Below are 16,420 nucleotides of genomic sequence, written 5' to 3'. Positions count from 1 at the left end.
CTTTTGGAGCCACACTTTCTCCGGTGTAAGTCTTCAGCAACACCTTTGTAATTTTCAGAGCTATCTGTGGATACAGTCTTTTGTAGTCGTTCTCAGAAATCACTGATAAGGCGGAGCCTGTGTCCAACTCCATTTTGAGTCTCGCTCCTGCCACTTCTGGAGTGATCCATATTATTTTACGTGCATTTGTCTCTTTCATGCTATGCAGCTCTAGACATCTTAAGTCACTGCTCTCTGAATCACTTTCTTGTTCATCTGAACTCTTTTCAGTCACTTTATGCAGCTTTTTGTATTTCCCTTTGGGTGCTGCTTTCCTGCTACTTTGCGTTTTGTCAGAGAGTACTGTTTTTTTCCTGATTTGCACACTCTCTCAATGTGACCTTGCTTTTGACATTTTCTACACTCTTTGTCTTTGAACCAACATTCATCTGGATCGTGTGATGTCTTGCCACAACGATAACATTGCTTTCCTGGTTTCAGTGACATTTTATTGGTTTCATACTCTATCCCCTTTTGTTGTATTTCTGATGCTCCCCTTGCTGCAGTTTCCATAGATATTGCTATGTTGAGCGACTTTTTATAATCAAGGTCTTTCTCTGACGGTAGTTTATTTTGTGTGGCTTCATTATGCATACCACAAACTAGTCTGTCCCTCAACGCATCATTTAGGCCTAGTCTGAAATCGGTGTTCTGACAATCTGCGTAGCTCTGCAACATATTCAGATATCCTTTCCCCTTTGTCCTGATTTCGCTTGTGAAATTTGAATCTCTCGGCAAGACTCAGTTTGGAGGAAGGATATCCCAAACTTGGAAGTAGATTTTGATTGGGATGAAGTCTGGGCAAACGTTCGGCTGTCGTCACGCAACCCGGATCATCAACAGATTCATCTTAATTTTATTCATAGGACTTACCTGACTCCTAGACGTTTGCACCTAATGGGGCTCAGACAAGACCCTCGATGCTCCTTGTGTTTAAACGGTGCTCTTGGTACATTTATGCATATGTATTGGGAATGCCCTCCTGTTAAGATATTCTGGAAAGAAGTAACCACTCAATTATCAGAATTGTTATCTCTGACCATACCTGTACTGCCTTCTGTATTGTTGTTGAATGATGTTTCTCAGTTATCAACCTCTGTACATGTAAAGAGACTAATTTTGTTCGGTCTTACGGCTGCCAAAAAGTTGATAGCATCACGCTGGATTCAACCGGATAAAATGTGCCGGAAGGTATGGGTTCTTACCTATCTCGATGTGATTTATCTAGAGATATCTACCGCACAAATTTTAGGTGTTAATGAAGCCAGCATAGCAATCTGGTTAGATGTGGTGGAGAAGATGAAGGGTAGCATATGAACTTGTAATCCCTGATGTTAAATGGAATAGTGGATGTATAGTCCAAAAGGGGGTCCTGAGGGGGGGGGTGGAGGGGGAGGGAAGGGGAAGGAAAGAGTGAGGAAGAGCGAGCAAGAGCATATGTATTGTATTTATTATTTTTATGTCTCTTAATCTACATTTATTTTGATTTAATTACTGGACTGTCATTGTTGCTATTATTATGTCGATCATTGTCCTGTGATTTATCATAGATTTCTACTATTAATGTATTGTTTGTCTAGTTTTGTTAAAAAAGGGAAAATAAAAAGAAATCTCTCTGCAATTACCAATGGTTTGGGGCTCAAGTGGTTTTGAAGAGTATCCTGAATTTCTTTGAATGTCATCTCTGCGGGCTTCACAGGTGCTAGCAAATTGTGCAGCAGTCCGTAAGTCTTTGCGCCCATCACACTCAACAGAACGACAGCTTTTTGTTCATCGCCGATAAGATTCGCCTGGCAATAAAGCTCTACTCTTTCAACATAACATGTCCAGTCTTCAATACTGCTATCAAATGCAGCCAAAGTGCCAATCAACGACATATTTTTTTCCATTCAGTCCAAGATTACTCCTGTCAAACTACTAGCTTTGTGCACTTTTCCACCCGACTCACGTGAACCTTAGGCAAAAATAAGCATGTGCTTCAGCCTATTCCTTTTTTCGGTCATTGAGTTTGGATTTTGTGTGTGAGCTTACTTTGAATATGTACATTTGTGATTTTTTCTTTTTTTCTTTTCCTTTTGAAAGTCCACACATGTGTGTTTTTGATTTATCTGTAAACAAAGACAGAAAATAAAACTATTCATTATCATTTATCCAGGGTAATCGCGTTTGAGATTCCCATCTCTTTTCCAAGTGGGCCCCTGGGTCAGCAACACCCTGCTTCACATTCACACTGTTGGTCACTGAGCAACTCCCTTTGTGTGTCCGTTCGCTGTTTGTTGGCGCACCAGTCACTGCTCTGTGGGAAGTTACCTGATTTATTGTACCTATTTATTTACCTACATGTTTATTGTGCACCAGTTATTTTCCCCTACTTATCGACCAAAAATGGATGGGGATGGAACACGGGGTCTGGATGGGGATGGAACACGGGGTCTGGATGGGGATGGAACACGGGGTCTGGATGGCGATGGAACACGGGGTCTGGATGGGGATGGAACACGGGGTCTGGATGGCGATGGAACACGGGGTCTGGATGGGGATGGAACACGGGGTCTGGATGGGGATGGAACACGGGGTCTGGATGGGGATGGAACACGGGGTCTGGATGGGGATGGAACACGGGGTCTGTTTTTTTTTCCAAAATATGGAATTCAAAGGCTAATTTAAAAATGGGACAAGCTAGTCCTAGTCCTTGTTGCCTAGAAACAAGGTGATTGTGTGACTGGTGCACTAACTGAATGATTCGGGTGCAGGCTAGGTGGTGCACGGAACGGGACACGCACACAAGTGTGAGAGTATAAATTTGACATCACTTTTCTCCGTCTGCCCTCAGGGCCTTGAAAGCAGGTATGCAGCGCCCCCTGCTGGTGTGTCCTCCTCATGGCAGCTACGAGAAGAGCACTCTAGTGGCGGCCCTCGGGGCCCTTCATGCTCTGTACATGGTGAGCACATAATATACATCTATGTGAGATGGACCCACCCAAGTCTTCACAGCACCCCACACATAAGGAGTAGATGTATCAAAAGTAAAAAATCTCTCTTAATATCTAAATCTTGTCTCTTCTCCCTCAGCCCATTGAGGTGAGGGAGGCCAACCTGAAGCCCAGCCCATACAAGGTGTGTGTTCTCGGGCTGTGGGTAGCACGGGACTCCCTGGGACAGCCACTGGTGGATCAGGCCAATGCTCTGGAGAGCGGGAGGTGAGTGACTGACGGTATATTTTGTACTACCGCAATGGACCTGTCTCAAACCCTGCCCTCTTTTCTTGATCCTCCAATCACAGCTGTCGCTTACCTCGGACTTCCTCGTACAAACAAAGTTTGTACGAGGAAGTCCGAGGTAAGCGACAGCTGTGATTGGAGGATCAAGAAAAGGGGCAGGGTTTGAGACGGGTCCATTGACCCATCTCTAAGCCCCACCCTCTCTTCTTGGTCTGATAGGAGGATTGAGAAAAAAGGGCGTGGTTTGAGATGGGTCCATTTGACAATGACTATTTGTATCTCGCTCCCTCATTCCTATCCTCCCATCCCTCCCTCCCTCCCTCTCTCCATCTCTCCATTCAACACCTGTCCCTCCTGTCTGTCCACTAGACTGGCATGCCGTGACATTGGCGGTTCAGACCCTGAGCGTATGGCTGCTCCTCGTGTGGCTGAGTACGTCCAGGCCCTCTTCAGGGATAGCCCTGTGCAGGTGTGTGTGTCTACTGTCTTTACATATTGTGCCTAGACAAAAGCATTAGCCTTTTTTCAAGGAGATTGGATAGTTTCTTATCAAAATTGAATTTCCTTATCAAAATTTTATTTCCTTATCAAGAATATTCTTCAGGGTATCTGCGTGCTATTAAAAGGTATTCAATTCATAATTCTCAATTTAAGGCCTTAACACATTGAGTGCCAACGACGAGAAATCTCGTTATTTAATCATTATTTATTTTATTAGAGATATCCATCGTTTTTCATCAATCCAGCCTCACGTTATCATTGGGACTGTCTCTGAGCTCAAAGGGCAAATACCGCCCCCTATCGTCTCCCGGATGGTATTGCACCCATTGGAATGGACTCAATGGAAATGCATGGGGGGGAAAAACTCCGGATTCCACATTTTACTTCTGAAGCAATGTAACCTGAGACTATTGCATTCATTGAGGGGACTGGAAGCAGCGTGGATTATGTGTTTCGAGGTTGGATCAATAAACACGATCGATATTTGGAATGACGATCAGGAATTGGAATCATCTATTTATGAATCGTTTTCAAATAAACGCTAGATTATCGATAGTATGTGTTCTTATGCACGCTATAGAAGCAGGCTGAAATATCGATTCTCTCATTTCCTGATCGCACACACACACACACACATAGGGCGGCAGGTAGTGGTTAACACTGTCGCCTCACAGCAAGAAGGTCCAGGGTTCGATTCCCGCTTGGGGACCAGGTGTCCATGATGCCAGGTACCCAGGTGGGGTATCTCCCAGGCCTTTCTGTGTGGAGTTTGCATGTTCTCCCCGTGCTCGCAAGGGTTTCCCCCCCGATAAGATAAACCCAATGGAAAAACATGCACAACAACAGATCGCTAACGCTGTGGCGTCCTTGACGAAGACGGACAGGAGCACTTGGATTGGTCCCCTGGCGCGGCTCACGTTGACGCCTGTCTGCTCCCGGCTGCCCTTGGGGGGGAAGGACGACGGGATGGGTGATCGCAGAGACCAATCGCATCGGCGATTCTAAAGAGACAATGCATGCGTGTGTTCCGGTGTGTGTGCTAAAAACGAACCGCTGTGTGTACCACTAAAACATTGAGTGTCGTTGCATGCCGAATAAAGACCTCTGCAACAGGTCCTGCATTATTATTATTATTATAGGGCAAACGCTGATATCTCTGTGAAAATAGCTCTGATTATCCTAAGACTGGTAAAATAAATTCCTTACCTCAGATCAGATGTTATCCAAAAAGATTATTCCAATTCCTGATCGCCATTCCAAATATCGATCGCGTTTATTGATTCAGCGTTGGGTACTGTAAATACATAATCCACAAGTTTTCCGGGCCGGCGATCACAATGGATTCTTCAGTTGGCTTGACGGAAAAGTAAAATGAGGAAACTGCCCCCCCCCCCCCATCATCAGTCCAAAGCAGGGGTCAGCAACCTTTTTGACATGGAGTGCCTGTTTGAAATATAGTTGTAACTAGTGTGCCTCAACAATATTCCATGCATCGTAATATTTTTTTCTCATAATCAGGTCTTTTTAATGATAATTTTTACATTATTACATTATTGTTATTATTAACAATATTATTATGATGGTTGTATCAACCCTAAATCTGAGTTGGGGGGGGGGGGGGGGGGGGGATGCAATGCAGACAAACAGCTGCATACAGTGCGACCATTTCACTCACATTTGCCCATTCATTTTTGGACACATCACACACCATTGGTGTGTGTACTGTACGTGTGCTGTCATAGCTCCACCTACAGGCCTAATGGAGAACACCAGGATGTGAATGGAGGGTGAATGTGAGGTATATCGTGTAAATAAGTTTTGATTGATCGCAAGACTACACTGTAAAAAAATATATAATAAGTTACCAGAACTTAAAAATATTGAGTTCAGTTACTGTGCATTAAGGTTTTCAGTTTTCAATCCATAATAAGTTAACAGAAAAATAAGTACACAACCACATTATTTCAACCTAATAAAACTATGTTTATTGTCATTGTTTTAAGAACACAAGTTGACTTGGTAATACTCACATTTTGAGTAAAAAAATTGCTTTTAACATGTGCAATGTTCAATGAAATAGAAAAATAAATAATACAATTTGTTGATTAATCCCACTGGTCACAATGGTGACCGTAATAATGTTTTTGTTATAAGGCTCTGCAAATGTTACTGAATGATGTAGCAATGTATTTCCAGCTAAATTGAAATAATAAACAAATAAAGGGTCTCAATTAAATTATGTGGTAGTAAAAAGAACCTGTGGGAGGATTTCAACAAGATAAATGCGACAACAGTGCAAAATATTTCACTATAATATTATTATTATTATTTTTTAATGCTGCCCCCTGTGCCTATGCAAATGCCCCCGCGTGCCTATGCAGGCACGCGTGCCTAGGGTTGCCTACCCCTGGTCCAAAGTAATGGGGTGCAGTTACACAGGGAGAGACGATAGGTGGCGGTATCTTCCCAATTGAGCTCAGAGAGTCTGCAACACTAACCTGAGGCTCGATTGATGAAATATGAATTCAAATCGCCAATAAAAAAAAATACGACAAACAAACGCTATATAGCGTTGGCGGCACTCAACGATCGGCATGAACTAACGACAAAACGCGTTGCTGGCTCTCAAAGTGTTAATGGTTCCCTTTTATACACCAAACGGTGTAGATTGAACTGGGTACCTCCTAGATGTGAGAGTTCTCTGTGGTAATTCTGCTTCAGGTGGAGGTGGTGAGTGATGTGAAGGTGTTGGAGAAAGAGTACCCCTGCCTGGCTGCCGTCAACCGCTGTGCTAACGGTAAGATGACTCAACCAACAGGAAAATCTTTCTCTCTTTTTAAAATGAGTACTACGGAGTATAGTGCTAATCAGATGTATGTACAGAGTTGTAGTATTATGTTTTAGTTTGTTTTTCAAATATTAACGTAGTCGTTTTATTGTGTTTACTTCCCATGTAGTTGTGCCTCGTCACCAGGCCAGGGTTATTAAGCTCCAGTACTGTGGAGAGGGACCCATCCAACGTACACTGATGCTGGTGGGCAAGGTGAGAGAGGCCTGTCTCTTTAGTTATTAAAACGCTGATGCTGGTGGGCAAGGCCTGTCTCTTTTTTAGTTATTAAAATGCTGGTGGGCAATGTGAGGGAGGCCCGTCTCTTTAGTTATTAAAATGCTGGTGGGCAAGGTGAGGGAGGCCTGTCTCTTTAGTTATTAAAACAGTTCATGTGTGGTACATGGTATGGGGCCAAAACAAATTTCTTAAAGATCTAGTACAATGATGTTAATTCAGTCGGGAGATACGTTTATTGTGGAATGTTAATGTCAGGAGTGTTAATTTTCTTCAACTTCAGATCCACCATGTGACTTCAGGGCTCTACAGTGCGACCATTTTGCTCGCATTTTCCCCTAACAATATGTGTGTGCGAACCGGAAAAAATCAATTACTCGCACAGTGTGCGAGTGAAGATTACAACCTCAGTCATGCTTTTTTCTCTCCGCTGCTAATCGTTCAAAAACTACAAGTCCCACATTGCACTCAAGCCAACGGTCCAATCACAGTAGAGTGACGTGACTGGTTTCAAGGGAAATAAAAGAAATTACCAATCGGAAGCTATCATTTGCTTTTTTACTTCCGGAAAGTCCGCCATTGCGCTATGCGAGCGTTTTCCGAGATGGTAACATTAAATTAATCTAACTTATTCTAGTTTTACCAATAGCAATAGTTTTTAGAACACCTAGATTTATCGATAGCAATAGTAATATAACGTTAATGCAACAAAACAAATGCCTTGCTTTGTTAATCATAACGTTGATGCAGTAGCGTATGTCGTTGTGTTGGCTGTAACGGACATGAGAATAACATAACACTGTGTACACATTAAAATTGCGATAATCTATTCTAACATTTTCAAATCGATGCAGTTGAATTTTCCCCTTAGGATCGATGCATTGCGATGCATTGTTACACCCCTACACCAAAGTCACTGGCCCACTGTGTGTGTGTGTTTGTGTGCTAACTTGGCTAGCGTTATCAACAGCAGCAATGGTCTACCTGACACGCAAACTCATAAACAATGTTTCTGTACTGGAGGTGTACAGTATTTCAATAGGCAACCCTGAAAGGATTATTTTTCTAGAAGAGCAACACTAGCTCTTGTTTTTTTGAAAGTTTCAGGAAAATATAAAGATTCTGTGATAAATATTCTGGAATACACAAAAAACAGTAATTTTTCTGCCTATTTATGAATCGTTTTCAAATAAACGCTAGATTATCGATAGTATATGTGTACTTATGCACGCTATAGAAGCGGGCTGAAAAATCGATTATCTCATTTCCTGATCAGCACACACACATAGGGCACACGTTGATATCTCTGTGAAAAAAGCTCTGATTATCCTAAGACTGGTAAAATAGATTCCTTACCTCAGATCAGATGTTCTCCAAAAAGATTATTCCAATTCCTGATCGCCATTCCAAATATTGATTGCGTTTATTGATCCAACGCTGGGTACTGGAAATGTGTATTCCATGCTGTTCTGGGGCTCTGCAATGAATCCGATCGTCTCGGGTGACTTGTCTGAGAAGTAAAATGAGGAAGCAGGATTATTTTTTTTTCATGCGTTTCATTCAATCCATTCCAAAGGGGTGCAGTACCACAGGGAGAGACGATAGGGGGCGGTATTTCCCCAATGGAGCTCTGAGAGTTTGCAGAACTAACGCTAGGCTAGATTGATTGAAATATGAATTCAAAACGCTAATAAAAAAAAAACGAGATCTATCGTCGTTGGCACTGGTGTTAAGGGCATGCAGACCAGAGAGAGACTTTCGTCTTATTTACATCAGGGTCCCCCATTTTCAATTCATAATGAATTGTAAGTAAGGGTGCAACTAGCACTGTGCAATCCATTCTTTGTGGATCTAGCCCTCAGTATGTTCAGGGGGGCATGGCCTTCTGTTCATTGACACGAGATTGACGAGACTTTCATTGTACTGAATCTTAAAGTCTGATACCAAGAGCCACATGGAAATTGGAATATTCCAGAAATCAAAAGCAAAGTGACTTGATTTTCTGAATTTTTGGCACAACGAAGCATATTAAATGTATATATCTCAATCGCTTTTGTCCAGTGACTCTGTCACATACAAAGGTCTATAAATGTTGTTTATTATGATGTAAATGTTTACAGACGTATCAGTTTAACTTATAACGGTAGCTGAACTGGGTTGCTGTGAAAATCAACCCGTCCAGCAGGTGCTTTTAGCATGGGTCCCGGTAGGAGGAAATAATAAAGACTGTTTCCAAAAGTATATGGTGGTGTTTATTTTGTATCCAAAAAGGGGAATGAAACCCACAACATAAATTGACACAAGGGGAGGGGAGAACAAACGGGGATAACGACAAACGCAAACAAGCTCAGTAAATTATGACCCTACACACCCTACTAACTCCATCAAATGGGGGGAGAAACAAGGGAGGGGCACTGAGACCCAGTGTCAGTGCCACACAAAAACCACACATAGGCCTTTCACATAGTGCCGGAGCCGGTTCCCGAGCGTAATCTCGAACCGGCCGGCGCATTCACACCGGGAATAATTGGTTCGGAACATGACGGAGGCTTTAGTTCGGCCCTCTAAGAAAACACTGAGCACCGATTTTCCATGTTCCGAACCAATTATTCCTGGTGTGAACGCGCCGGCCGGTTTGAGATTACGTTCGGGAACCGGCTCTGACAGGGAGCCCGGCCGGTGTGAAAGGCCTAACAGTATCACTGTTTTCGGTTCGGTATACGTTGTTGTTGTTTTTTTTTTTTTTTTTTTTTTTTTTTTTTTTTTTTTTTGTAACACTCCAAAAATACCATACATCAACATAAGATATATAGCCTCAAAAGAATCCAACTTTTCAGTTATTCTCAAGGACGTAGTCATGTAAAAACTGAAAGAATGAGGCCATTTGACATCGAGCACATTATTTTGACAGTGACGGTTAGAGCTAGGAGAGATTTTTGGTAGAGCAAGAGGGGAGGCATTGCTGATTTAAACATGCTTCTAATTTATTTGGTAAAAAAAAAAGTTTTGATTGATTGATTGAAAACTTTATTAACAGATTGCAGAATGGGTACAATACAGTACAGCTCAATACACACAATTGTTAAGGGGATGCAGACCAGAGAAAGATTTTCGTCTTGTTTACATCAGGGTCCCCCATTTTCAATTCATCAGGACATATGACATACATGATATACAGATAGACAGTACTGCTACATCTATACATTTATGACATACCAGATTTGCAAATACAGTACTGTTTGTGATACAAAAAGAGTCCAGAAAAGAGTATATACATTTGACGTAAAAACTGTACATTGGAGGAGGTTGGGTGGGGGGGGGGTTGGGTAGGAGGGGTTGGGGGGGGGGACACACTGTACAAACAAGCAAAACTGTACATTGGAATATTGACAACCATACTAGGTAATTTACTGTACATTGGAGGGGGTTGGGTTAGGACATTTACAGGGGCCAGTTTCGAATTGCAGTCTCCCGTAGGTGTTCTTTGAGAGTGGTTTTGAAAGTGGGTAGTGATTCACATTCCTTTACAGCTTTAGGTAGGGCGTTCCACATCGATGTGGCATAATTGCTAAATGTGTTTAGTCCCTTGTTTGAGCCGAATCTGGGTTTAACATGATTTGTGGAGCTCCCTCTGGTGTTGTGATCGTGGTATTCACTGACCTTTGGGAAGTATTTTGACATGTACATGGGTACCTTGGTCGTGTAGTGTATCTTGTAGACCAGGCCCATTGCAAGTTGCTGTACTCTGTCGTCTACTCTAAGCCATCCTAGGTTGTCAAAGTGGGCAGGGGTGAGGTGGGTTCTAGGAGTAAGGTCAAGCAGTAGTCTGACCAGTTTGTTTTGAGATGTTTGTAATTTTGTTTTTATCGCCTTTGAGGTGCTTTGGTACCATGCGGTGCAAGCAGTCGTAGTACCCTTGAATGAGTGCTCCTGCCAGAGTCTTCAGGGTATTCTTGTTTACCAGTGAGGAGATCCGGTACAAGAATCGAGTTCGTTGGTTGACTTTTTTTATTACATTGGATGCCATTTTGTCACAGGAAAGATTAGCCTCTAGGATGGAACCCAGGTAGGTAATTTCATCTTTCCTTGTGACAATATTGTCACCCACTGTAACTGAGAAGCCGTCGGTCTTGCTGAGTTTGTTATTTGAACCGAAGAGAATGGACTCTGTTTTGCCCATGTGTAATGATAGTTTGTTATCAGCGAGCCATATGCAGATTTTGCCTAGTTCCGAGCTGAGGGTTTTCTCAACCTGTAACTTGTTCTTGTCAGAGACCAGCAGGGCTGAGTCGTCCGCAAACAGGAACAAGTTGCAGTCACAAGCTGACATGTAATTTGCATAAATTAGTTTACCTTTAATAATGTTTGGCACACAAAGACCGAACTGACGGAAAAATATAGGCAACATTTGTCAAAGTATTAACTCGTCAATATACCCCCCTTACCCACTAATCGAACTGGTGTCGTGAAGTCACTTCTCTGTGAGCGTTTCCACGGTTAGCTTGCGGCTAACATTAGTTAGCTCGCGGCTAAAGTTAGTTAGCTCGTAGCTAATGTAACGTTATATAACCGAACAATACACACATGCCCCGAATGCGTACCGTTCGGTATGACCTCCACGGTTCGGGGCATGTGTGTATTGTTCGGTACACGGTTCGAATGCATACCGTTCCACCCCTAGTAATGACCAACCCACCTACGTCACAGACTCCAAACGAATGGTCTAAGTCTACAATGTTCAGTAACTGATCAGATCAGTACTTGGTATCGATCGACACTTAAAACTATAGGAGTCTGAATCTGTACCTGCAATGAAAAGAGTGGTTTTGGCACATGTCTATATTTGACTGTACTAAAAGAACATTATGCGTGTGCGACCAATGTATTTTACTGTACTAAACAAACATTATGCGAGTGCAACCAGTGTATTTGACTGGTTGTTTGGTCTGCCTGGTCTGGTGTTTCTCCAGGGCATCACCTATGACACCGGCGGAGCAGACATCAAGGCTGGAGGCTTCATGGCCGGGATGCACCGGGACAAGTGTGGAGCTGCAGCGGTCGCTGGCTTCTTCCAGGTGAATGACCCCCTCTGGAACTCTCTTACACCTCCCATTACCCAATCTGCCTGGTAACACATTGACTTGTTTATATTACATATTATCATGCAGCAGAGTAACCCATTCACCCAGTTAGGCTTCCTATTTGGTGTGAAAGAAGAGGGACACAGTTGGGTCCATAAATATTTGGACATTGACACAACATATATAAATTGTTGTAATTCCTACACCGTTCACCTGATTTGGATGTAAATACCCCCAAGTTAAAGCTGAAAGTCTGCACTTAAAGTACATTGTTTCATTTCAAATCCACTGTGGTGGTGTACAAAATTATGTGAATTGTGTTGATTTCGAAATATTTATGGACCTGACTTAACTGTTTTGACAAAATACAGAAAACATACTCTATTAGATAATTAGATGCCGTATATATTAAACGGCTACCTACTTCATGAACTCCATGAACCAAATCTGCATTGGTCATTGTTTTTGAGCTCCTAAGGGTTTGACGTACAGTTCAGCTTCAGTTTTCATTACTTGTTGTGACGCTCAAGTTGGACTCAACTGTATATCTGTAAAAACTTGAAGGCAGATGACTTGTCACCAAAGAAGATTAAAACATAAATAAATCCAGCGAGTATATCTACGGAACCTTTTGATTCTCATAATGAAAGCACCATCAGGAGCAAATCTAGAATATTCCAGGCTTGGTTCTGCTAGATCCGTTTAGATTGTAGGCTGTGTCTCATTGGCGGAATCGGACGACTAGTTGTATGTTTTCACCACTGGGACTCTTAGGGACAGAAGACTCAACGTTTAGTGACCTGACTACAACACTGGTATCTCAACGTTTAGTGACTTAAAAACAACACTGGTATCTCAACGTTTAGTGACTTGACTAGTATCTCAACGTTTAGTAACTTCACTACAACACTGGTATCTCAACGTTTAGTGACTTGACTAGTATCTCAACGCTTAATGACTTGACTACAACACTGGTATCGCAAAGTTTAGGGACTTGAATACAACACTAGTATCTCAACATATCTCTCTCTCTCTCTCTCTCTCTCTCTCTCTCTCTCTCTCTCTCTCTCTCTCATATATATATATATCAGGTCCTAGCCAAGTTGAAGCCAAAGCATTTGAAGGTTATAGGCTCCATGGCTATGGTGAGGAACAGCGTGGGTGCAGGTCAGTGTAATTTAGTCATCTCACACATTGTGTTTTTCTGTTTTTAATGATGTATTCTCTATGCATGTATTCTGTTACTTCCTCTGGTTTGTGTGTTCTCAGAATGATGTATTCTGTTACTTCCTCTGGTTTGTTACAGACTGCTATGTGGCTGATGAGCTGCTGGTGTCCCGGGCCGGGCGCAGGGTGAGAGTGGGCAACACGGACGCAGAGGGACGCATGGTGATGGTGGACCTGCTCTGTGAGATGAAGGAGAAGGTCAGATCATCCTTGTTATACTTCAACCTACCAAAAACAGCCCATGTTACCCCACTTCTTAGACAGCTGCACTGGCTTCCTATTGCCACACAAATCCGCTTCAAGGTCCTTGAGCTGGCATACCGTGCAGCGAAGGGAACGGCTCCCTCGTACCTCCGGTCAATTGTCTCCAACTACACACACACTCAAGACCCCTACGCTCTGCATCTTCTGGCCGCCTCAGACCCATTCCTATCTGAGCTCCGGGGGACTCATCAAAGAGAATCAGGCTATTCTCAGTCCTTGCTCCACAATACTTCTCACCACAGTCAGGATAGCCAAAACCTGCCCAATTTTCAATTGTCTCCAAGGAATTGTGGGGCTCTGGGGAAGAAAGGTTGGGAACCCCTGCTATAGCCTATCCTTTATTTTTTATCCACTTTTTCTCCCCATTTTTCTCCCATCCCAATTTTGTGTATCCAATTCTTCCCTCCCCTGTCTTGAACGTTGTTAAGACTATGCCTCCCACAGGTCGGTTGTAGTGAGGACAGAAGCCTTGCATCACGTGTCCCCTCCGGTACACGAGGAGGCAGCCTGTCGCATCTTTTCGCCGCAGCAGCTCGAACTCTGTGGCGAGGAGTAACGCGTGGGAGGCTCACGCTGCCCCCGTCACTTCCTGCCTCCGTCGTACCGGCGTCACCAAACCGACCTGTAGGAGTCGCTGTCCACAACGTCAAATCCCCACCCACCGGCTTTCCCACCCTCTACCACTTGCCAATTGTGTTAGTATGAACGACCGGCCAGCCGGTAGCAACGCAGAGAGCTTGGCTCAAACCCAGGGTCTCCTGCGTTAGAGGCGAGCGCCTTGCCCACTGCACCAATCAGCCGCCCCTAGCCTATCCTTTATAATGTTATAGGCTATTTTATTTACAGTAGTCTATTTATGATTTTTGCCATAGCCGGTCTCGGTTATGCTGTGGCTGAGACCGATCGGGATTAATGAAGCTGCTAGGAGACTGCTTCTCTTAACACATTGAGTGCCACGCCCCTTCCGGGAAGTGACCTGGCCTTGCCGTCCATTAACCCCATGTAAACGTAGTTGTAGTTTGTAGAGCTAATAACGCCGTCGAGTTGCTTCTGGTCAACGTGCAAAAAACATTCTTTTTTCATCCGTACATTTCCGTTTTATACCGTTTTGAACATGAATATACCGTAATTTTCGGACTATAAGGCGCGGCTTTTTTCCCCATTTTTCGACTCTGCGGCTTATATAACGGTGCAGCTAATCTATGGGTTTTTACAGCTAACTGGGCGCACTCCCTCAGCTCTGTGACCGTCAGATCAGACTCCTAAATCTGCTGCAGCAGTGCACGCCTTGCCCCTCCTCCTCTGCCTCACATAACCACGTCAACAAACCATTACAGCAAGAGGAGTGCATGAGCAGCTCAGAGCTCCTCTTTCAACATAACTGAAGCATTAAACAAAATGACCCAGCCAAACGATAGCCAGTTAGCCAGCGCCAGGTACATATAGGTACCAATGTTAGCTCTCATAACGATAGCCAGTTAGCCAGTGCCAGGTACATATAGGTACCAACGTTAGCTCTCATAACGATAGCCAGTTAGCCAGCGCCAGGTACATATAGGTACCAACGTTAGCTCTCATAACGATAGCCAGACGTTATGACAAATCCAATGCCAAACTGATAATATCAGGAGCTATCAGTAGCTAGATAACATTAGACAACGCCTATTAACCCATTCTTCGCCACCACTTTGATCCATCCTAAACCATCCTCTGCCAGCTCTATTTGTCTATGGAGATGTTCACCTTCTTTGCAGGGCTATAACTTTTTAAATTGTATTGCTAAATTGACATTACTATGGCCCATTCAACATCAATTATCTATTGTTCAGGATGTAGGAACGTTTGACTTTTTCATTCACACATTCATACAAAAATACGGTCTAGAGTATAAATATGTTTTTATCGTTTTCTGCAGTATTTCATAGAACGTGAGATATAGCCATAAATTCATATATTAGATCATCAAATGCAGTTTGATACCGATCGACGCCAGATTAAAAATTTCAACTGTACATGGTCCTAAACGTCATGACTGGTAATCTGTAGGGGTGGGAATCACCAGTTTCATCACGATACGATACAATATCGATTCTTTGGACAACGATACGATATTTGCCGATATCACAAAGTCTGCCACGATACGATTCGATTCGATTCAGGTGCCTGCGATCGATATGAGACGATATTATGTGCCCATTTAACACAGTCACATTTAGATCAACAAAAAAAAGGCTACTGAAATTATTTTTGAGCTCTTCCAGACATTTAAATGAAAAACAATCTATTGTTTTTTATACAAATAGACCTCCTGTTCACCGTTTTTGGTTCGTTTTTCTTATATTTATTATGTATTCATGTTTAAATATCAGCATTATCTGTTCATCCTCAGTAACACACACACACAGACAGAATGCCCCTCCCCCAGTCCCTCACAGAAAGGTAGACTGCCCCCGCCCCTCCTCCTTCCCCTCTCCCCTCTCCTGTTCTCTCTCACGGTTAGCTGCTTAGCTTAGTTAGCTTAAGCAGCTAACGTAACGTTAATATTTAAGTCTGCCCACGCAACATGGGCATAAAGGAACGGCGACGATGCAAAGCATGTTAGATGCATTTGACCCGTTGCGGGGGAAAAACTGGACAGACTTATATCGGGTCGCAAAATAGACACTCTGTAGCGCTGTAATGTCTACACAGAGTTTCACACTACTGGGCACGGGCGGATATAAATAAAGCTGGGAACGATGTTAGGGCGGATACGAATCGCCGGATTTTCAAAATAAGAGTATCGCAATATGAATCGATTGCATCGATCCTATTTGATTATTGATAATAGATCGATATATCGATCTGGATCGATGTATCGTCCCACCCCTAGTAATCTGCGGGTGAACGGAGGGGAGGGGGGGGGGGTCGTTTATAATTCAATGACCGATGTTAAATGATTCATGTAGTATGGGTGATATATTGATCAGAGCAGTTTGTATGGATAATAATAAACAAACAGGCTGAAAGTAACGTCAGCCTCC

At 43.1% G+C, this 16,420-nt stretch overlaps 1 protein-coding gene across 1 annotated transcript in view; it reads left to right on the top strand.

Moving 5' to 3' along the window:
* LOC311228830 (putative aminopeptidase W07G4.4) overlaps window positions 1-16,420 on the top strand; it is a 28,885-nt gene that overhangs the window by 7,144 nt on the left and 5,321 nt on the right. The window contains exons 5-12 of the mRNA XM_084314784.1: window positions 2,873-2,981; window positions 3,112-3,239; window positions 3,630-3,729; window positions 6,483-6,558; window positions 6,719-6,804; window positions 11,796-11,900; window positions 12,998-13,073; window positions 13,213-13,331. Of these exons, the coding sequence (XP_084170910.1) occupies window positions 2,873-2,981; window positions 3,112-3,239; window positions 3,630-3,729; window positions 6,483-6,558; window positions 6,719-6,804; window positions 11,796-11,900; window positions 12,998-13,073; window positions 13,213-13,331 (799 nt within the window). The remainder of the gene's footprint in view (window positions 1-2,872; window positions 2,982-3,111; window positions 3,240-3,629; window positions 3,730-6,482; window positions 6,559-6,718; window positions 6,805-11,795; window positions 11,901-12,997; window positions 13,074-13,212; window positions 13,332-16,420) is intronic.

The sequence above is a fragment of the Notolepis coatsorum genome (genome assembly GCF_963971535.1).
Source record: "Notolepis coatsorum genome assembly, chromosome: 1".
Classification (NCBI taxonomy): Eukaryota; Metazoa; Chordata; class Actinopteri; order Aulopiformes; family Paralepididae; genus Notolepis; species Notolepis coatsorum.
Note: the sequence above shows the minus strand (reverse complement) of the source record. Positions and strands in the feature narration are given on the sequence as shown.